The sequence below is a fragment of the Pelodiscus sinensis genome, chromosome 14, assembly GCF_052426305.1.
Source record: "Pelodiscus sinensis isolate ZL-2025 chromosome 14, ASM5242630v1, whole genome shotgun sequence".
In the NCBI taxonomy this organism is placed as follows: Eukaryota; Metazoa; Chordata; order Testudines; family Trionychidae; genus Pelodiscus; species Pelodiscus sinensis.
Genome location: NC_143065.1, coordinates 43,399,250 through 43,421,616, shown reverse-complemented (window position 1 = coordinate 43,421,616; position 22,367 = coordinate 43,399,250). Strand labels below are relative to the sequence as shown.

The window sequence follows — 22,367 nt, the reverse complement described above, 5'->3', positions numbered from 1 at the left end:
AATACAATTAGGAAGCATTATTTCTTGTGGGAAACGATACGACTAATCCTTTTTGTTAGATAAACTAAGTTTATTTGCCATTATTCTTCTAGTTTTGAGGAGCACAAATTCAAAAGCCTTTCCAAAGAAACAGCTATGCAATTTCAGTTACACCAAATTGTCCGTTTATACCCAGGACGTTTTGTGAAAACAGCTATTCCACTATAAGAAGCGGCACTGTGTTGGTTTTTTTCAATGTTTCTCCAAGAAACAGAAACAATTTGCAGTATGCTTAAAGCGGGTGATTTTTTTCCCTCTCAACTCCTTAAAATAAAATAAAACCTAAATGAACCCCAAAATGTTATTTTGCCTACAAAGCCAGTAGTTTTAAAATCTGCATTCAGCAGGCATCTGTTCCATACTCTGACAGGAGATCCTGTAGTGCTTCAAAACTTAAACCCATTTTGATGGGGGAAATACAACAGCGATACTGTATAGTTGAGTGTCGTGCACAGATGGGCAGTAACTATTTTTCTACGCTGTTTCAATCAATCATGGGTTTCAGTCCACACTTAGAATGGATGATATTACATCTCATGCTAAGTCTCAAACCTAGAGAAATAGCATGGCTGCAGGTAGCAAAGTCCAGCTGATCAGCATTTCTCAAGTCCTCATTGATTTTGTGGGGCATATCTGGCTTTTATCATGAACCTACACACTCAAATTCTCAGTGCACTGATCACTCAAGCGATTGGGTCTCCTGGAGTAACTATCACCAACAAGTAAACAAACCAGCAGACTTTCCACGGGCTATTCAAGATGGAGAGAATTCCAGGGGAATATATTTAAAAACACTAATTACATCCTCCCTTTTCTCCTCCCCTCCCCAAAAACGCTATAAGGCAAAACAGTACAGTCAATAAAGCCTGTGGATAAAATACAGCTGAGAGAACTGAAGCACAGAAATGGCAAGATTAAATCCTGCATGCACTACTAAGTTTTCATGCTTTAAAAGATTTACCTCTAATTTTCTGAGTTAAGAAACACTCCCCTGTGCAACTTGTTATGCACTGGTAAGCAAGCATCACAAATCTTTTTGATCTTAAGATAACATGCTAGAACACACAGGCATAAAGTGGTTGAGAGAGAAAAAAAGATGAAACAAAAAATTCTTAGCTACCCATTACTATACACCATAAGTGTTTTTCTCACCAATTAAGCTTACTTGTTAGCTTTCTAATGAATGCTGAAATACAGATAATTAAAACTTTTCTGTAATACAGAGATCTGACCAAATAGGAACTCACTCTTCCGATTTCAGCAGTCCAAGAGACAACGATGGTGTTTGGTACCGTTGTAGACAATCTGACAAGTGAGGTAATATTAATTGGTCGGCTAGGTCGCTTTGGTTCAACACCATTTTTGGTTGGTGGAAGATAGCCCTAAAATGAAACAATGATTTTTTTTATTTTTCCCTTTACAAAAAGGTATTTTAATCTCAATTTTTTCCAATAAAAATTCCACGTGCTATTTGTACGGGGATATTAAGCCGCCTCCCCTCTCTCCCAAGTATTTAAAAAAAAAAAAAAAAAAAAAAAAAGATCAGCCAAGACCCAAATCTTGGAGTTGCTAATGCCATTTCCATTTTAAAACCACATAAAAATCAATCTCATCTTCCCAATGCAAATGTTGTGATTTAGAGAATTTTGTTCTGGCCAGTCTCCATCAGTTACCAATCAAGGTTTACATTGGTCAGTCTTGGAAAACTGTGCAACAGGTCGAGTAATAATATGACAACTCCTAGGAAGCATGATAAATGTTACGAAGTGACAGATGGGTAATTAGGAATCAACTCAAACGGCAGAACCAGGCTCATGAATGTAGTTTTCAATATTTATCTTTACGAGGACACTATGGCTATGTCTACACAGCAATTAAAAACCCAGGGCGGGCCATGTCGGCTGACTCAGGTTCCTAGGGATTGTGCTGCAAGGTTGTCACATTGTGGTGTAGACATTTCTGGGACATCAGTGAGGGGGGGAGTCCCAGAGCCTAGACTCCAGCCTAAGCATCTATACTGCAATCATACAACCCAGGGCCAGCCTGTTTAACTACTGTGTAGACCCACTCTTGGACGACTCGGGTACAGAACCTCCCCGATTTACAAACATCCGACTTCTAAACAGCCGCACATACAAACAAGAGGTTGCCTGCAACCTCAGGGGAGCAGGCAAGAGGCCCAGGTGGTGGTGAGCAGTGCAAGGCCTGGCTGGAGGACTCCAGAGGAGCAGGGGGCAGTTGCGCAGCCAGTGGCGGGAGAGAAGTGGTGCTTTGAAGAGGAAACCGCCGCTTCTTTGCAGTAGGGAGGTTAGCGAGTAGCCAACAGGAGTATTGACTACTCCCTCCCGCTTGCTGCCTCTGTTGAGGCTGCTCTGGCAGCAGCCCGGCAGCCCAGGCTGGCCGCTGCAAACAGGGGTTGCTGAACTCAGCACGAGCCGGGACTGAGCAGTCCCAGCTCATGCTGGTCCAGGATGCTGCGTCTCTACATTTGAAATGTAGTAAGAGCCCGGTGGCAGAGCCGCAGCACAGGTGGCTCCTGGAGCTGGCACGAGCCGGGACTGGTCAGTCCTGGCTCGAGCTGGCTTCTGGAGCTACCCCCGCTCCGGCTCTGCAGAGCAGTCCTTATCAACTAATCATCTACAATTGTATCACAATTAGCCAGACAACAGCAATTTAACATCCTTACTCTACAGCCACTGGCTGTATGGCTGCCGCCTGCTCCTCTGGGGTCCTCCAGCATACACTGAGGGCTTCCTGGTGAGCAAGGGATGGGTCGGGGGAAGGAAGGTGCAGAAGATGGGAGGGGAAGGGGGGCTGACCGCAGGAGCCAGCACAGAGCCTGCAATGGCAGGTGGGGGGAGGATGCCCACAGAAGCCCCCTTCAGAATCTCCAACTTCCTCCTCATCCTCCCACTGTTGACTCATTCAGCTTGTGGTCCACTGTGACCCCTAGATCCCTTTCTGCAAGACTCCTTCCTAGACAGATACTTCCCATTCTGTATGCATGAAACTGATTTGTCCTTCCTAAGTGGAGCACTTTGCATTTGTCCTTATTAAACTTCATCCTGTTTACCTCAGACCATTTCTCCAGTTTGTCCAGATCATTTTGAATTATGACCCTATCCTCCAAAGCAGTTGCAACCCCTCCCAGCTTGGTATCATCCGCAAACTTAATAAGCGTACTCTCTATGCCATTATCTAAGGTACGCACATCTACACAAGCCACTTGTTATTTTGAAAAATATTTCAAAATAACGGGCGCGAGCTATTTTGCCATTCTGGTAAACCTCGTTGCCCAAGGGTTAAGGAATGGCTCGACATAATGCATTATTTCTAAAGTTGGCACTGTGTAGATGCACCAAATTTCAAAATAGCCTATTTCTAAATAGATTCGAAACAGATTCAAAATAAGGTACGTCATTTGCGTAGTGCAAATTGTGTATCTTATTTCGAGTTTAGGGTGTTGTGTAGATGCACTTTAAATCATTGAACAAAACCAGTCCCAAAACTGATCCCTGCAGAACCCCACTTGTGATGCCCTTCCAGTATGACTGTGAACCATCAATAAATATCCTCTGCCTTATAGCAGTGTATAGCCCCATCTACAATGTATTTCCCTAGTTTACGGATAACAAGGTCATGTGAGACTGTATCAAATGCTTTACTAAAGTCTAGGTATACTATGTCTTACTCCTTATCCACAAGGCTTGTTATCCTATCAAAGAAAGCTATCAGGCTGATGTGACATTATTTGTTCTTTACAAATCCATGCCGACTTTTACTTATCACTTTATTATCTTCCTGGTGTTTGCAGATGGATTCCTTAATTATTTGTTCCATTATCTTTCCTGGCACAGAAGTTATGTCTCTAGTTAGCGTGAGCTCGTTTTGTGCCTTCACCTTTCTAATTTTGTCCCCACATACTTGTGTTATTTGTTTATATTCATCCTTTGCACTTTGACCAAGTTTCTGCTTTTTATAGGACTCCTTTTTGATTTTCAAATGATTTAACATCTCCTGGTTGCTCTCTTGACATCCGTCCTATCTTTTCTACGTCATGGAATAGCGTGCTCTTGTGCTCTTAATAATGTCCCTTTGAAAAACTGCCAACTATCTTCAATTGTTTTTCCTCTTAAAATCTTGTTTCCCAAGGGATCTTACCTACCAGCTCCCTGAGTCTACCAACATCTGCCTTCTAAAAATCCATTGTCTTTATTTTGCTTTTCTCCCTTAGAATCATGAACCCTGTAATTTCATCATCACTACATTATAGGATAAACAGGCTTTTGTGGGCAAGCCAGGGAGTGGAGCTGCCATTTATAACATTGTTTCTTGGGAAAATGCATTCCGAGTTCCAAGCAACCGATTTACAAACGAACTTTTGGAACAGAGTCCATTTGTAATTTGGGGACTTCCTGTACTTAGAGACGTGTAAGAGCTCAGACCTATCCACCCCACTGATGTATTAAGAGATATCTTTCTGCCAACTCTTTTCTCCTTTGTCTGTACATCCTGTCCAACCAAGACGGTCTAAAGTCAGCCAGTCTAGTCTGGTGGGTTGCCACTGTAATGTAAGTCAATGCCTTGTTCTTGTTAACCCTTTGGAATCGATTGTCCTTTTCCCTATCTGTACAGCGACCAGTGTTATGGGATCCAGGGGTGCTACCACAATGTAAATATTTACTACAAATAATCTCCTGCCTGGTTTTATTGGATGTTCTCTTCAGAATAACAATTTTCCTAACTCTTGATCCAGTTCATTCACCCAGCAATCAGGACAACCCCATCCCCAATATCAAAACAAATATTTCAAAAGCCTCCATTCTAACAATATTTCAAGCAAACATACATCCTTAGCTGTACTACTCACATGACAAATCAAAAGAATCTCTAGTACTTACTGGAAGGCTACATGGTTTCCCATTTACTTTCACGCAGAGATTGGGTGGGAAGTGATCTTCTTGTGGACAACTGGTTTCTGATAAACAAAACCTAAGTGCAAAGAGTTTGGGTCACCTTTCATATTTAAAATGAAGGACTTCAACAGCAAAAGTACATTTCTATTAACAGGAAGTATGTGTGTGGGCTTAAGAAGATTAAGATGAGACACTGAGCAGCATGTAGAATTAAATCTTCAACTTCGACAGAGAGGTCTGGAATTCCTGGGTTGTTCCTGGGTTCTTCATCCAAACAAGCCCCAACCACAACTACTTGTTTGGATAAAGAGGGCCCTGGATTCCTCCAGGCACATCTTCTTTAGGAGACAAAGAATCTTCCTATAAGAATTCTTCTACGTCTGCCAGGTTTTTCTTCCCTCCATCTTCTCTGCCTGACCTCACCTTACAGAAAGCCAGGGTTTTTGCAAAGGAGTGAATACATGATCCTTTATCTGAGATGAGCAGGCCAGCTGCTGCATGGTGTTCAAGCTTTCAGTGTTGTTCTGATGCCCAAGGTCAGACCTTCTACTTCACTTCTGACCGTTTCTGATAACAGTAATAGGATTCCCAAGGCATGTTTGCTGCTGGAAGCAGCATTAGACAGACCCTTGTTTGTCCTTTTTATGTCTCCTTCCCCTCTTCTCCCTGTCCCCCTTCCCAGTTGGAATACAGCAGGATTCGATGCATTTCTCCCTTCACAGCCCTGCAAGAGCCATCTTGATTTACTGGGGAGCATATACATTAAAAAGTGTCCTAATAAGGTTTCGCGAGAATGTTAAAAACGCACAGATCCCAAGGTTATACTGTATGAATACTGTACCTTAGCTGGACCTGTACCGTGAAGTCACATTTGGTCCCAGAAATGTCCCTAGCAAAGATATGACAAATACTAATTAAAAATATGGCATATATAAAAACAAAACCTGGAAAGCAAGGCTCTGATGAGTAGAGTACACTACTGCAATCTGTGATACTTCATCTCTTGGGTAGGCATGCGCCCCCAAACTGAGCTTTATCAGACTGCTTACCATTCAGACTCATCAAATGCTCACTAAAGGACTTTGGATTAAGCCTCTTGCTAGCAGTTGTGGCCCATTCTTTCACTACACTTCCTATATTCACTCCTATTTTTGGAGCCCCCTCCTGTCTCTGCTCAGTCAAACCAACATGCTCTGTTCTTTGAAACCTACTTCTGAAATATTCATCTGTATCATGCTGACCACAATAACTGAATCAATATTCACAATCTCTTTATCTTCCTTGGTTTTATATCTTGGAAAGAAAATTTCCACAAGCCACAAGGATGATCAGATGCCTAAGAGGAGGAACCTCCCCCCCTCCCGTTCATGCCCTCCCCTCTCCACCCTCTGTCACATCACTAAAATTCAGCCTGGATGTATTCTGTGAAGTGCCCACGATACCCCTAAGTACTAAGTCAGGGTTGGGTTTCTTTTATTTCGGCCTTTTTTCAAGACACTGTAAACACTACCTTGAGGGAGTTACAGAAATGAACTTACATGGAACTGCTGATTTGCTGCACTTGTTGCGGTGTCAATGCAAATGCAAAACAGGTTTCTCGAAATCGCTGGCTATTATCTGATGCTAGAAAAACAAACAAGATAAAGTGCCACTTTAAAATACAGTAATATAGAAAGTATGCGTAGCATGGAAACTTGCTTTAGAATAAAACCTCAACAGCCTAATATATATTTCTGCCACAAAGGATATAGTGTTAAAAGTGTCTGCTATTGCTTGTTTTAGTGACTTATTTCTAAGGTACCCAGATATACACTTTCTTCTCTTCATTCATGTGCATTATACATTCCTGTATTAGTCTATAAAAGTATAGTAAGTATATACACCAGAAAAATATGAGAATTTACAGCTGAGTCAGATGAGCAGCTTCCTTAAAAACCACAGCATATATTTACCAATACATGTTATACACTCACGCCTTTGAGAGATGTACAGCTTAGACATAACAGTTGTGCTTAATACAGTAATTCCGTATTTAACACGTGCCCGCTTAACATGTTTTCACGATAGCACGATTTTCTTTTAGGGAAAGTTTTTTGAATGATATAACCGTCCCCAGAATAATACCATTTCCCCAGCCCGCCCATCGCCGGCAGAGGGTTCACCACTTGCCGCACCATTCCCTGGAGACCCCCCCTCTCCGGTCGCAGTGCGGGTCCCGGCAGACCCGTCACAGGGGCATACTCCCAACCCAAACCCCCTCGCCTTCCCCAGAGCCAAACACCTCCCTTCCCTGCTGTAACCCAGTCTCCTTTCCCCCTCTACCTTATGTCCCACTCTCAACAGATGCCACCCGCTTGAAACGCAACCCCCACCTTTTCCATTATTTTCAATGGGAAAATTGACCCACATAACATGTTTTCACTTAACACAATCATTTTCTGAAACATATCTAGTGTTAAATGAGGAATTACTGTATGTTAAAATATAAATCTTTCAACACTGGATCCATCATAAAATAAACATTATAGAAATAGCAACGCACCCATCAGGGAAGGAGTAAGCAAAATTCTAAGCTAACCACACTTGTGCCTGCAACTTCTCTCTTGCATGGGAAACTCAAAGATCACTGTGTTGTCACATACAGTATAATCTGTGGAGAAAATCCCTTCCACCACAAGGCTGATAAATGGCACTTCTCCTGAGCACTAACAATTACTTCCTTTAAAAAAAAAAAAGTATCGAGGAAATTTTAACACGTGCATCACCATGGCACCGAGTACAATTTCTAACAAAAATAAATCAAGCTTAATTACTTCTAATCTAACCGTTTCTATCACATTATGATGACTAACTCCTGATTTGTATTTTAAACATCTACTAGTCTGATAATTTTCTACCAGGCACTTCGAAATCACTCCAGAAGAAATATGGATGCTTAACAGGATACCCATGTAAGGACAACATATCCAGAGTTGGCAACCAGCTATAAAATGGACACCATGCAGGTATTTGATTCTAAACCTCAACATGAGACCTTTGAATTACATTCAGATCTTTACTGTGTGTCAATATCAACAAGTGTTCGCTACTGTCATAAGTGAGAGCTCATGCATAAGATACTTTACTAAGCCATCACTTAGTCATACATATATATATATATATATATATATACACACACACACACACACACACACACACACACCATGAACAGTAATAAAAAGGGATTATATTCTGTTGAGCTATTAAAATGAGTGTGCAGGCAACCAATAAATCCCTATGGATATATAAGCAGACAACATGCCAGTAACAGCTTCTGTATAAAAAACCCTATTCAAATAGGAAAAACTGTTTATCTACCCTCCTGTCTTTTATACTAAATTAATTTCATTAACAGGATCTATCCTGGCTGGTCAACGAGAAGCAGGACAATATTTATTAACATACATTTATATTATGGTAGCACCACCTACAGACCAATCAGGATTAAGATTCTAGCACATAACATCAATCTGACAACTAACTACTCCCTGATAACCACTTCCCCCAATCCCAAACTTACAGTTTCTGTATTTTTAAAAAGAATACAGAATACCAAACTAGAGATAACACATACTTAGCAAAAACAACGATCCAAATGAATCTCACTTATGGCAATTTATGAATTTTGGAAAAGTATAAATACAATATTCATAATACACAATATGAACAAAACATTTTATACTCCAGGTATATGATACAAACACCCCACAATAGAAAAAAACAAAAACAGACAACATGCCAGTAATAGCTTTTGTAAATGTGAACTATTGTGTTCAACACAAGTTAAATAGCCAATCGTTCTAATCTCTAGCCAATCGTTCTAATCTCTGCCCTGCAAAGGATGCTTTATTTTTAAACACAAAAAAAAGGGGTGGGGGGGAGAAGAGGACTGTTCTCTTCTTTGGTTTTGTTAAAGACACTAATGGTGATCTGAACAATTCTTGTTTGATTTTTACATATCTTGCTTGTTTTTTACCTTAGAAATTTCAAGTCTGGTTTTGCTAGAGAAACTCTGGAAGGTCTCGGGGATGTTTGCTGTAACCTGCAACACCTTAATTGAAGGACAAAGGTGTTGAATGTTTAACAAAGGCTTCCTTTATCCAACATTTAATTATTCAGTGACATTAAACAAGTGTTAACAAAAACAAAGTTCTAGAACTGTCTGGCTAGAAATCGCTTCCTCTCTTAATTACTCAGCTTACAACTTGACTGGGTGTTGCAGCACCACTGGAAAACCCAGCCTTTATCTACACTTAAAAGTTTAAAGCACAGCCACAGCAGTGGTTTAAAATTGAAAGTGTGTCCAGGGTACAAGCACCGGGAGATAGCTCTCTCAGCACTCTATGTAAACTACCTCCAGGAGGGGAGTACTTAACAGCACTGAGAAAATGACTCCTACTACTGTAGTCTGGTTTATACAGGCGCTTTACAGCGCTGTCACTTGGGGGGGGAGAGATGCATATATGTTTTTTTTCATACCCCTGAGCCAGAAAGTTACAGAGCTGGAAAGTGCCAGAGACTTAGCCCAAAATGTAGAATATGGGTGAAACAAACTAAGAAAGCATTGTAAATCTCTCTCTCTCTCTCCCCCCTTCCTGCAACCCCTCTTTAGTTCTATATAATTGAACCAAAAAGGCCATAAACTCAATTTTCCACCTCCTCCTTTGCAAGTCTCTCTTAAGCCAACAGCTTGTTTTGATTTGTACTAAGCAAAAGCAAAAAAAAAAAAAAAAAAAAAAAAAAAAACACCACACACACAGGCCTGTGACCTTGAAAAGCAACTTCAAATCCTCTGTGTACAATTTTCTGGTGCTTCTCAGTTCAGCCAAAAGGTTACCATCTTAAAACGTACAAGAACATTCTTCTGTGCTGACATGGAAGATTCCATAATGCCAATTCCTCCATGTGCTATAGCTTTGGAGCATTTATAAAAGTACGGATGCCTTTTGCTTGAATGTTCCAAAATGTTATTTTATGGAAATGGTCATCCCTAAAATTAATATATCCTTTAAAGTAGCTGATAAAATTCATAAACATCTTGAACATTACCTACATTTAAAAATACACTGAAGAGGATTAAAAATGGGTGGGGTTTTGTTTCTTTTTTAAACCATCGTTGTTATAATCCAACATAATTGCAATGAAAACTTCTGAGATTTTTCGACTCTTGGTTATTAATTGAATATTGTCCATCTGAAAAAAGGGATTTCATTGCAAATATATCAAAATGTAGAATTCAGTGTGCATTCTATTGAATTTTACCTTGTAAAATTAATGCATGCCAATAAAATTGATCACAATTTTGAATATTGGGGGGAGGAATAGCTCAGTGGTTTGAGCATTGGCCTGCTAAACCCAGAGTTGGCCCCCTCAAGGATTGAACTCACATTTAGGGATCTGGAGCAAATCTGTCAGGGATGGTACTTGGTCCTGCTGTGAGGGCAGGGGACTGGACTCCATGACCTCTCAAGGTCCCTTCCAGTTCTAGGATATAGGTATATTTGCATTTATAGTGCTTTGTAATATTTAGCTGATGGTCACTTTTTGAATGATGCACAATGCTCCTGACCTCTTAACCTAAAAAGTTTTAAGCTCAAATATATGTATACTTAGAATGTCCAAGTGGATGTTTTGTGTATGCATGCAGGAGAGAGCGCTTTAAACAAGATATTTATTTCAAGCCTTTACATTACCACGTTCAAATTTTCCTGAGGAAAGGAAAGTTCAAGATATGAGCAGGTCAGTCCTATCTCAAAAGTTCACTGTGGTTGGCTGCTTGAGACTTTATGCCCCCCGCTGCACCTGACTGCCCAGGCATCTAAGCACAGAATGAGTATCTGTAGCTGGTTCTTTTCCAGCTCTCTTCTCCGTTCTTCACATTTCAGAATGCAAAACCTTTGTATTAACTCAACATGTATTATGTGCCATGTCCTGTCTAAAGCTTCATGAGTAACTGAATCTCCTCATTCCGCTTATTCACTTGGTAAGACTTCACAATATTTTTTCCCCAACTCATTTGTCTTAACTGGTTCTGCTTTTGACATAATTCATTTTAAAAAGCGAATCAAGAATTTTAAAAAAAGACCCTAAGGAACCAGCTTATAAAACAGGCAAAACACATTGTACGGAAAATACCATGAACAAACACAGTGATGATATATTAAGACATCACTTTAAAAAATGTAAAAGCCCACAGACAATCTAACAAAACTTTTCAGTTCTCAGCCAGTTTCTGAATTGGACAACTAGCAGCATGTGGTTATTAGGGAAATAACATCCTCCAAATTCTAAAGGAATCCAGAGACAAGTACACTTTAAATCCTCTGTAAATCATGTAAATTTACAGTCAACACACACAGTCAACACACTACAATTAATTTGTCACCCAACTGTACTGTAAGTGATCCATTCTCTAAAGTTCACAACTGTGTTTCAAACAAACACGCAGAAGGAAAAGTAGGGTGAACTGATTGAAAATGATGTTTTCTGTTCAGGATGCCGTAAATGACTTAACACGTTAGGAGATGGGGGGCTACTAAACATTGCATGACCGTATTTGTTTCAGTTTTGCAAAATATTACAAGGGGTTGGGTCAGGGGTGGGCAATAGGTTTTTGATGGGGGGCTACTGCAAATTTCGGTAAGTGGACAAGGGCCACGCTTTTCTATGGGGGGGTGTGTGGAGTCTGGGATGGACGTTGGGTGCAGAAGGAAGCTCGGGGAAAGGGATGGAGTACAGGAGAGGATGTGGAGTCTGAGGGGGAATTTGGGTAAAGGAGGGGGTTCACAGCACACAAAGCTTCCTCCTACCCCCATTGCAGAGAGATAGATGAAGCAGCCAGCCGCTCTGAGTCCCTGGGCTGCTCCCTACCTGTGAGTCCACTGGAGCGGGCCAGCCGGCCAGCCCCCAGGCCATATCTTGCCCATCACTGGGTTAGGTGGATATTGAAACTCACCAAAAAAATGCATTAAGAAATGTTATGGATCACCCACAACGCACAAGAATACTAAGACTTTGCCTTTCCTACTTAGCAAGCGTAGGATTGGGAACAATACAAAACAATAAATACTAAAGGGACCAAATAGGTGTGAACAGTGTGACTGGGAGATGCTCTGTAATAACGTACAAATATTACGTTCTATCCATTTGGGAGGGCGCACCAGATGACTACAAGGGGTTAATTCAAATAGGGGCTGGCAGGAAAGAGGTACAATAGGTTCAGATAACTACCTATTTACCCACACTTCAGGGACAATACAGGCCAGCCCATTCACTTGGCTGTACCTCCTACAAGCCCAGATTGATTACTTACAAAGAGAAAAGCTCAGGAAGCAAAAGAGCTTAGAAGAATGGGCGGAATGAGATTCTGAGGCGGGGGAAGACTTTGCTGGAAATTGCTGGTCAGAAGTGATTCACACAGACCCCCGGGGCTAAGGGTCTGGAGTAAAAGGGACCTGCCTAGACTCTCGACAAGGTAGCGAGCGTCGGGGTAAAAGCAACTTGCATATAGGCCTTTTCCTGTCCTAACATTCTTTTCCTTTCGTGCTTCGCTGTGTTCTTACTGTTAAGATTAAACAATAGTTTGATTTATGAGAGCTGTCCAGTCACTGTATTTACTACTGGCTGCAGTTCCTGAGAGCCTGGTCACAGGATTCTCATCGCTGTGCATCTTGATAACTGCAACAGCTTTTCCCCAGGCACTGACAAACACATTCTTGTCCCACTCCAAGATTCAGAATGGTGCAGCGAAGATCATTTTCCTAGCCGGTCATGTCAACCGGGTTATCCCTCCCTCCATCGGAATGCAGTGGTTCTCAACCTATTTACCAGTACGGGCCACACAAGCAGTCCTCAGAGTTATGTGCACCATATCCACACACCCTGTACGGCCCTGAGTGTTCTACACGGGCTGCAGTTGTGCGCCGTGTAGGTCACAGGCGGCCCACAGGCTCAGAGCTGCTGCTCTATGGCTCCCATTTCTCTACTGCAGCCATCCCCAACCAGTGGATCGGGATCTCCTGATAGGGCTTGGAGCCTCTGACAGGGGATCCTGACTGGCTTGGCCAAGAGGCTGCCAAGTGCCGGCACTTCAGCTGCCCCTCCCCGCACTGCTCTGTATCTCCTGCCCTTTGCCTTGGAGCTGCCCCTCCTTCCCCAGGAGCCTTCTGCTTGCTGTGCAGAGCAGAGAAGGGGGCACTGTCGTCAGGGTGCCCCCTCCCACCCTGTATCCTATCTCCACAGAATGGAAGGGGGGCACAACAGGGCTGGGATGGAGGGAGTGTGCTGGCTGCTTTTGAGCGGTGCAGGGCCAGGGCAGGGGTGACCCTACCTTAGCCCCACTGCACCCCCACCCAGGAGCCACCTGAGGTAAGCAGTGTCCAGCTGGAGCCAACTCTGTACCCCCACCCCAGTCATGTACCCTCTCCTGCACTCCAAGCCCCTGCCCTAGCCCGGAGCCCCCTGGACCAAAACTCCCTTACAGAGCCTGTATCCTGAACCCCCTCGCATACCCCAACCCCTGCCCCAGGCTCAGCTCAGAGCCCTTCTCACACTCCAAATCCCTGAACCCAAGACCAGAGCCTGCGCCCCAACTCTCTGTCCCTGCCTGGTGAAAAAGAGGGACGGCAGAGTGAACAGAGGCAGGGCCTCGGATAAGAGGCAAGAAAAAGATAGGGCAGGGGTGTTTGGGTTTGAGGTAGATCTGGGATTGCATTTAAATTCAAAAAGTGATCTTGTGCTTAAAGACCCCTGCCCTGCTGCATCAAACATAAGTGGCAGACCGCACTTCCAATGCCCTTCATGCTCTCTCCCCATCCGACCTACCGACTCTCGTCTTCCGAATTCCTGCCTCCAATTGGCCCATGAGGCCAGCCTGCAACACCCACTTGTTACGTTTCCAAACAAAAATCTTCCTGCTTTCTCCCGCTCTCCACCCCGCACCTGAGAGGTGCTCCTTGTCAACAGCCACAAAATTACCTCAACATCCCTCCTTCATAGTCTCCTTTGCCATGACGCCTACAAAAAGCAGTTAGACCACTGGTGTGCAGAGAGGATAGGCTATCGGGCTGACCAATGAGGTCTCATTACTTCCTTCTATTCGCCCATCTGTCTCTCTTATGTTTAGATTATAAGCTCTTTGAAGGGTTTCTCTAGTGTCAAACACCTGCTTGTTCCAGTCATCCACTCCTTTTGGTGTGGATTAAACAGGCAAGACATGGGCAGATAATATTCTCTCTGCAGGTTGCTTCAATTTTTCTACAACATTCTGAAAAATATAAAATGCTAAGTATTAGTAATAGTCTTTGGGGTTCAGGAATGAATCCCGTAAAAATCCTTAATGAACTCTATACAATCAGGATACATTAAGATTGTGAATTGCTTCCTAAGGGAACCAGTTGGACATCAGATTATCAATTTATTTAGTCAAAAATGCCTTCCGTATTACTAACAGCTAACATTTACAGACTACTGTATTTTGATTAAATGATTAGTATTACAAGTGTTATATTAGAACCACCACAGAAATAGGAAAGTCATTACTGAACTGGTTCATTACCGGTGACAGCTAATAACTGTTTATTTCTAAAGACAAAAACACACTATTACAATGTGTAGTTAGTTCTGTGAAGCAGCAGTATCAAAAAAGTACATTTTAACAAACTTTTGTCAAGGTCAATGAATGATTTTTGGTCACTCATTGAGTCATAGTGGTGAACAATTCTGATCAACTATGGAAGATTATTCAAAATATGATGAAATCCCAAAGCTGGAAGCTCGCCAGGCAAGCGGTGGGTAGTTTCTGGTTAGCTAGTTCCTCTCGAAACATCTAGTTTGTTACCGTATAATTTTGTAGGGTTGGGTGGGAAGGGTGGGGAGAATACCAACTCAACACATGCATCGCTGGATCCAGAAGCAAGCACAGAAAAAAGTCACTAATAAGAAATTACCATTATTTAGAAAGTATTTGATACAGGACTGAAGTTGCCACATAAATGAACAGATTTACACAGATCTACACTGCTTCTCTCCTCATTTGATTTCATCAGCTTCTCTTGTACCAGTCCAGTGTATCAGCAGTCATCTTAGGGAGGGGCAGGGAAATTAATCTTAGTCAGGACCAACATACAATAAAATATCCCTAGCCAGCTTCACCACCACCCTCAACATCCCGCATACAAGACACTCTTCCCTCCTGATAACCCACTGCCACGAAACCACTCTCTTCACATTAAGCGTCTCCCTTTCTCTCTACTCAGAGAAGCACGTATTACAGGCAGCACCTTTTGAACGTTCTGTTCTTTGACCTATTCATGCCCCACAACCATTCAAATGGGTATGTATGAAACAGAAGATAGGATCCAGACAACTGGAATCAGGCCACTGCTGTAGAAAAGTGCTCCCTTTTGGGGAAAGCCTGTTACTAGGGTCCACAGAATACACCGGACACCTGAACCGAGGAAGAGTCGGCCTCTAGGAAGGAAGTGATGGGGCATTCTCTGCAGCCCTACACATTGCAAAGACGAGAACACACAACAGGTTGGCTCTAAGGACTGCAATAGAACATTCTAGCATTTAATAAGCAATTGGCAATCAAGACTCCTACATTATCTCTGACACTGACTTCTTGCAATGCCATGGCCAACTCATTGAATCTGAGTGCCTCATTTTACCCAGCTGTAAAGAGTCTTATAACACTTCTCTCACAGATGTTATGAAGCTTATGTTTGTGAAGTCCTTTCAGATCTTTGGCTAAAACCTGGATAAAGGAACCTACATTTTCTTCTTCTCTCCCATGGAAACTGACTTCTGGTTCCTGCCTAGATTTTCTGGAGGAGAAAGATTCGATTCGATAACCTATCTGGGTTTACTATGGACTGAACTAGATAATCTGTTAGGGTACATCTACACTGCAAAATTATTTTGAAATAACTAGAGCTATTTCAAAATATCTTAGTCCACTTCTGCACAGCAGGCAGTTATTTCAAAACAGTGTCAAAATACTGTCACACTGGAGGACTTCTTACTCTGACTCCTATAACCCTCATTGTGCAAGGAGTAAGGGAAGTCAGAGGAAGAGTGCTCTATTTCAAAATAAGTGCTGTGTAGATACTCTCAATTTTGAAATAAGCTATTTTGAAATAAGCAACACAATTGACGTAGATCAATTTGGGTCACTTATTTTGAGTTAAGCCCTGCTGTGTAGACGCACCCAAGTTATGCAATGATAAAGTACTTACCTAACTAATTAGTGGCAATGTCTGTCTTGCAAAGTTCAATATTTCAAGCTTTGGTCAGTCTGTTGCAATCTCAAATTCATTTATACACAAAGCTTTTAGCAATCAATTTAAAAAAATTTAAAGTAGAAAAAACCCAATTTAACAAGGAAGAAGAAAACTTTGACTTGCCTGAACATTATATATTTTAACTTTCCACAACAGTTTTCTATACAGAAGGAAGCCATGGAAATTCCATGCAACTGGATAAACAGTGATTTTACACTTTTTAAAGCATATATTATAGTATTTTCAGAGGGGTAGCTGAGTTAGTCTGTAACAGGAAAAACTAAAAAAATAGTCTAGTAGCACTTTAAAACTAAGAAAACATGTAGATGGTCTCATGAGCTTTCGTGGGAAAAACCCTTTTCATCTGAAGAAGTGGGTTTTGCCCACGAAAGCTCATGAGACCATCTACATGTTTTCTTAGACTTTAAAATGTTACTAGACCATTTGTTGTTATTATGGTAGTTGTAAGTCATTAATACAATTTCCGCAGCCTTTCCCAAGGTCACAAATGAACTTCATTATTAATGCTTGTTACCCCAGCCTACTCTCCCAAACTCCCCAAAACTTAATTTGTTTGTTTCTTCCTCTGGCTGTAGCTTGTCTTTTGCGCTGTAAACTCTTTTACAGCAGGGGCTGTAAGGGCCTATACTTTTGTACAATGCTAGCATAATGTGGCCCCAATGTGAATGATGCCCCTTGGCACTACCACAAAATAACTGTTAAGACAACCAAGGCTCTTAACTAAATACCCTTTCTAAGAGGCCAACTAAGCCAGAGATCCCTTAAACTCTGCCCAAAATTTTCAAACCCAGGTGCCTAAAGTTAGATTCCCCAAACCTATCTTTAGGCACCTGAACATGAGCAGCTTGGTTTTTCCAGACATTATGAACATTAGGATGCAAAAGTGAAATCGTTACGGATATACATGCCAGCTCCCCAGGAGTTCCAGCCCCGCTCCTGGGGAACCAGCTGTCACCCCATGATGAAGGCTCTGCAGTACAGAACTTATATATACTGCAAAATGTTACGCTGCAAAGCCTGCAGTGCATGAAACCACCAGGATTTTTAGTGGTTACCTCAGGAATGGGTAAGATTTGATCCGGCCCACACCCCATCCTGTCGCTCCCCCTCCCCTAGGTCAATCAGGGTGAGGGAGTGCTTGAGCGGCCATTAAAGAGAGATTCCAATGCCGCCGAGCTGATCAGCAAGGTTTGTATTTCTACTGGTGGTGCCCATTCACACAAACATTTATTCCGCACATGGGTGGAAAAGATGCGAGGGAACACTGCTTATAGCACTGACAGCAGCTGAGTAATGCATGAGGGTATTAAATAACTTACTTAAGGCATCCTTTCCAGAAATACCACAATGCTGGTTCTACGGGCCTGATGAAGGGACATATATTTTCAGCCTACATTGACATGAAAGCGGCTGAAATTCTGTAACAAGCATAAGAATGCGGGGCTCCGTTTTGTTTGAGACTCTGCCTCTTCAGATGTGCAAGCAAAGCCTTCAGCCAGGGCTGGGTAATTCAGAATAAGACAAGCCCTAAAATGAGAGCCAACGAATTCTAATGCCACGCTGCTTCTCTTGAGAATTTTGGTGGTTTTTTTTTTTTTTTTTTGCGCTTTTAAGCTATTGTGAGGTGAGAGAAACTCTGACTGAGAAATTCCTGATTAAGACTCCTTCTGCTGATCAAGTGCAGTCTTAAAAGGTCTTTGAAGCAGGATGCAGGTAATCAAGTCGTTGAGACAGTGTCCTTTCTGGTTGAAATGGCAAGAAACTGTTTTTTCTTTGTGATCCTGTCTGATATCTGTTTTGTGGGCATTGATCCTTTGGCAAGTATCTGAGACGTTTGTCCAATGTACATAGCAGACGGACACTTTCGGCACATGATTGTATACATTATATTTCTGGATGCGCAGGAATATGTGTTCTTGATCTTATAACTCACTTGGTTAGGTCCAATAATGGTATCAGCAGAGTGAATATGTGGACAAAGCTGGCAACGGGGTTTGTTGCAAGGGAAGGTACCAGGGTTGGTATTAGTGTGGTATGTCCTGTGGTTGTTGGTAAGAATCATCTTGAGGTTAGGTGGTTGTCTATAGGAGACTATGGGTCTGTCTCCCAAAGCCTCTTGGAGTTTGGTATCCTGTTCCAGTATAGGTTGTAGTTTATTGATAATGTGTTGGACAGGTTTAAGTTGGGGGTTGTAGGTGATGACAAGTGGTGTTCTATTGTTGGTTTTCTTGGGTCTGTCTTGAAGTAGTTGGTTTCTAGGTATTTGTCTGGCTCTTTCAATTTGCTTTTTTATTTCTCCGGGTGGGTAGTTGAGCTAGACGAATACCTAGAAACCAACTACTAGTTCAAAGGCCTTTTAAGACTTCACTTGAAAGAGAATCCTCTGAACTGTCATTCATGCTTAAATTCGACACTTTACACTCAAGTTTGAATAAAGACACTAATTATCTTATCCATTACAAAGATAGCTTCCCCAATTATCACCTCTAATATCATTAGCTCACAGACACTTACCTCCCCCCCCATCCCCCTTCTGTTCTGAAATTTGATTTGTCCTTTTCATATGTGTTCATTTTTTTTTAATTGTATCCTTTGGTATATATGGTTGTGACTATTTTCTTCCACTCTTTGATCTGAGGAAGTGGGTCTGGCCCACGAAAGCTCATCACCTAATAAACCATCTTGTTAGTCTTTAAAGTGATACATAGTCCTGTTTTTTGTCCCATTTAGGAAAGCACTTTGGCACACATTCTCTGGCAATGGGTCTACAGCTTGTACCTCCCTAAACCGGGATTCTCTAGTCACCAACATCTGTGGTCCAGCAGGCCCAGAGAGCCCAGGGGCAGGGAGGCCAGTGGTGGGTAGGGGACTCGGGCAGTGCAGGGAGCACCGCGCCAGAGTGCTCAGGTGGTGTGGAAAATCCTGCAATGCAGCCAGGAGCCCTGCGGTTGGGGGCTCTGGCGGCGTAAGGAGCCTCACGGCAGAGGATCTGCTAGCACAAGGAGCTCTGGCAGCTCAGCCAGGAGTCCTGCAGGAGGGGTTCAGGCGGTGCAGGGGCTCCTGTGGCATGGCTAGGAGCCCTGCAGCAGAGAGTTCCAGTGGTTTATTCAGAGTTGCTCCCTGTAGCGATGTGTTACTTAGGGCAGGGAGCAGCTCTGTACGCTCCACAGCCAGGAGCACAACAGTGGCAGTGGCTCAGGCAGCACGGGGAGCCCCGCAGTGCAGAGGCGGGAGCCCTGTGGCAGCCCAGTGTTCGGCAGGGGCTCAGGCAGGACAGGAAGCCTCACAGCATGGCTAGGAGCCTTGAGACAGGGGGCTCAGGCAGCGCAGCTGGGAGTCCCAGGGTCAGGGGTCCAGCCAGGGCCAGCAGCACAGCTGGCTGAAGGCAGTGGGGGCTGGCTGGGGCCAGAAGCAGAGTTGGCAGGTGTCTGGGAGGCCGACGACAGAGGATCTCCCCTGGTCTGGCAAATTCCCTTGTTTGGGACAGACCAGGTCCCAAGGGTCTAACCTGTACTGATAGGCTTTGAGTTAACCATGTGCTTGTTAAACTGGGGCCACAGTTCCCTCTGGCACAAGCTTTCGCTCAAATATAAAAATAGCCCCTTGCCCCACAACCTTGGAGGGGCAGCATCTGAGAATCAGCCACCAGCCACCCAGAGAGAGAGCAGCAGATTCCGGATCGGAAGATTGCTCAGTCTCCGCCTTGCTATCTGCTACACTGTAAACTGAAAAACTAAATTCATCTCCTGCAGCTGAAAAAACTCACAGGTTGATTTGAGACTACACTAGAGACTTACAAAATGTGGAGCCCTCATACTACAGAATGCTTGATTTGTGTTTTTAAGGGATATCATGAACACACACACGTTTAAACTAAAAATGAGAATTAATTTTAATGTGGCTTAACTAAACTAGAAACGCAATACAAGAAAGAAAAATTAGCCCTTGACTCTCGCATTGCTAAGAATTGCAAAACCGGAAATCAACAAAACACCAACTTTTTTCAGCTCTTCTGTGAGCTTTCTGAACTTCCTCCCACAAAACACATCAACATCTGTGCCTTTTCTTTCTCTCACTTGGTAAAGGAGATAAGGAAGTTGAGCTTTCACTAACAAGCCTCACCCTAGTTATGCACAGCAGAGGGCCTGCCTACCACTATATAAAAGATAGCAATGGCTACTAAGTACAGAATTTGCAGCTTCAAATGATATTTCTAAGTACAGGCAGTCCCCGGGTTACGTACAAGATAGGGACTGTAGGTTTGTTCTTAAATTGAATTTGTATGTAAGTCGGAACTGGTACATATTGTAGGGGAAACTCTAGCCAAACATTTCTCCAGAGCTCAGTTTTATTCTCCCACACCTCACTTCCCTCAGTCCTTTATTCTCAAGCTGAGGTGTCTGCTGAGAAAAGCCGCTCCGCGTCTCCCTGGCTCTGCTTTTCTCGCCGCAGAGGACGTGGGCGGCAGGACCGTGGCGTGTCTCGGTGGTCTGCTGGGGGGGGGGGGGGGCGCAGCTAGTACGGGGTTGCCTCACCCTGTTTGTAAGTAGGGATCCGATGTAAGTCAGATCCATGTAACCCGGGGACTGCCTGTATATAAAAGTCTAGTGAATTGTCCTGACAGAAGCCAGTCTTAGCAATAACATTTCATTATGACCGCAATTCAGTGGTATGATCTATTCTCACGTGCATTGAATGCCCAATGGTCAGCTGAATTCTTAAACACGATTAATCACTCCCTTTCATAGCGACTTTTTAGTGAATGTAAAGAAAGGGTGCCACTCTCATTACTGCGTGAGCAAGCAGAAATAAAGGGGAGCAGGATTTCCCCCAAGGAAATTCAACTGATACAAAGAAATGCTTCTCTAGCAGCAGTTCCTTCCACCTGCTGGACACAGGAAAAACTAGAACCTGGCAGTCAAGAAATACAAAATCACAAGTACAGGTACATCATCAAAAGCTCTGTTTGTCATAGCCTTCCAGCAAGGGAAGACAGAAGCACAGAGCTTTTGATGATGTCGCTGTATCTAGGGTTTCAAAGTCAAAATTTGCATGGCTTACATCAAAAGTATTTTTCAGATCAGAATACAATAAATGCAAGTTTATTGTGGAACATACTTCCTAGCTGTGTGATATGTAACCCATTTTATTTAGCAAGGCTCTAGAAGAGTAAAACCTCTCATGGTACATGTTATCTTTTAATGCAAAAAGCACGTTCAAAAAGTCTCCGTTGCCAACAGAGCAACTGCAGGCCTTTGCTGTAGTTGTTGACAGCACTGTTCAGAACAATTACATAGCCAAACCAGTTACACGTACTAATTGTTCTAAGAAATGGATGTAGGTGCTTCTAATGCCGACTTCACCCAAGTACTCAACACCTGCAAAGTTATGGAAGATCTCACACTGCTAAACACCAGAAAGAGCCAGTTTGCAAGCCTTAGCCTAGGGCAGGGGTTTCCAACCCATTTAACAAAGAGCCCACCAGAAATGTCGAAGGGGGGTGGGGAGGAAGAGCTCCTCACCAGAGTTGTTGAGAAAAGAGGGGTAAAGAACAGAAAAACAAGGCAAAAAAAGGACGCTGCCCCTTTAAAAACCATGGGTTAGGCTTTTTGACCACATCAGGCTCCCGCCGTCTTGCTGACACCATTTTGCCAGGCCGGACGGCTCCCCTGCACACGGTGAGCACAGGGAGCCAGGGGCCATTTGTAGGGGTGCATGGGGCAGCTTCACAAGCTGCAGGGGAGGCTTTGCGAGCTGCACTTTCAGGGGTAAAGAGCCGCTGGCAAAGGGAATGAATGTTAAACATAACATGGAGAGGCAATTAGAATCCCAGACAGTGCCCTTTAATTAGGATAGACGCACACGGCGATGGGTTGGATTACAGAAATCCCAAGGGTTGCCTCTGGGTGTGCTGATCAAGCCACTGCTGCCTGCCTTCCTGCCCGCTAAGGCTCCCCACCCTGTCCTGCTGAGCCAGAAGCTCTGGCCTCCCCCAACGAACGCACAGAATTGGGGTTACCACCCCCCTGAAGAGCAACACATATGCTAGATCAGTTCCACTCTGGAAGGG

The 22,367-nt window shown here is 43.2% G+C and overlaps 1 protein-coding gene across 2 annotated transcripts in view; it reads right to left on the bottom strand.

Moving 5' to 3' along the window:
• Positions 1-22,367, bottom strand: part of PIAS1 (protein inhibitor of activated STAT 1) — a 102,629-nt gene that overhangs the window by 20,778 nt on the left and 59,484 nt on the right. For both annotated transcript variants that reach the window (XM_075896847.2, XM_014578062.4), the window contains exons 3-6: positions 6,494-6,578; positions 5,797-5,844; positions 4,941-5,031; positions 1,287-1,421 (exon numbers count right to left, since the gene is read on the bottom strand). In XM_075896847.2, coding sequence (XP_075752962.1) covers positions 1,287-1,421; positions 4,941-5,031; positions 5,797-5,844; positions 6,494-6,578 — 359 coding nt within the window. The remainder of the gene's footprint in view (positions 1-1,286; positions 1,422-4,940; positions 5,032-5,796; positions 5,845-6,493; positions 6,579-22,367) is intronic.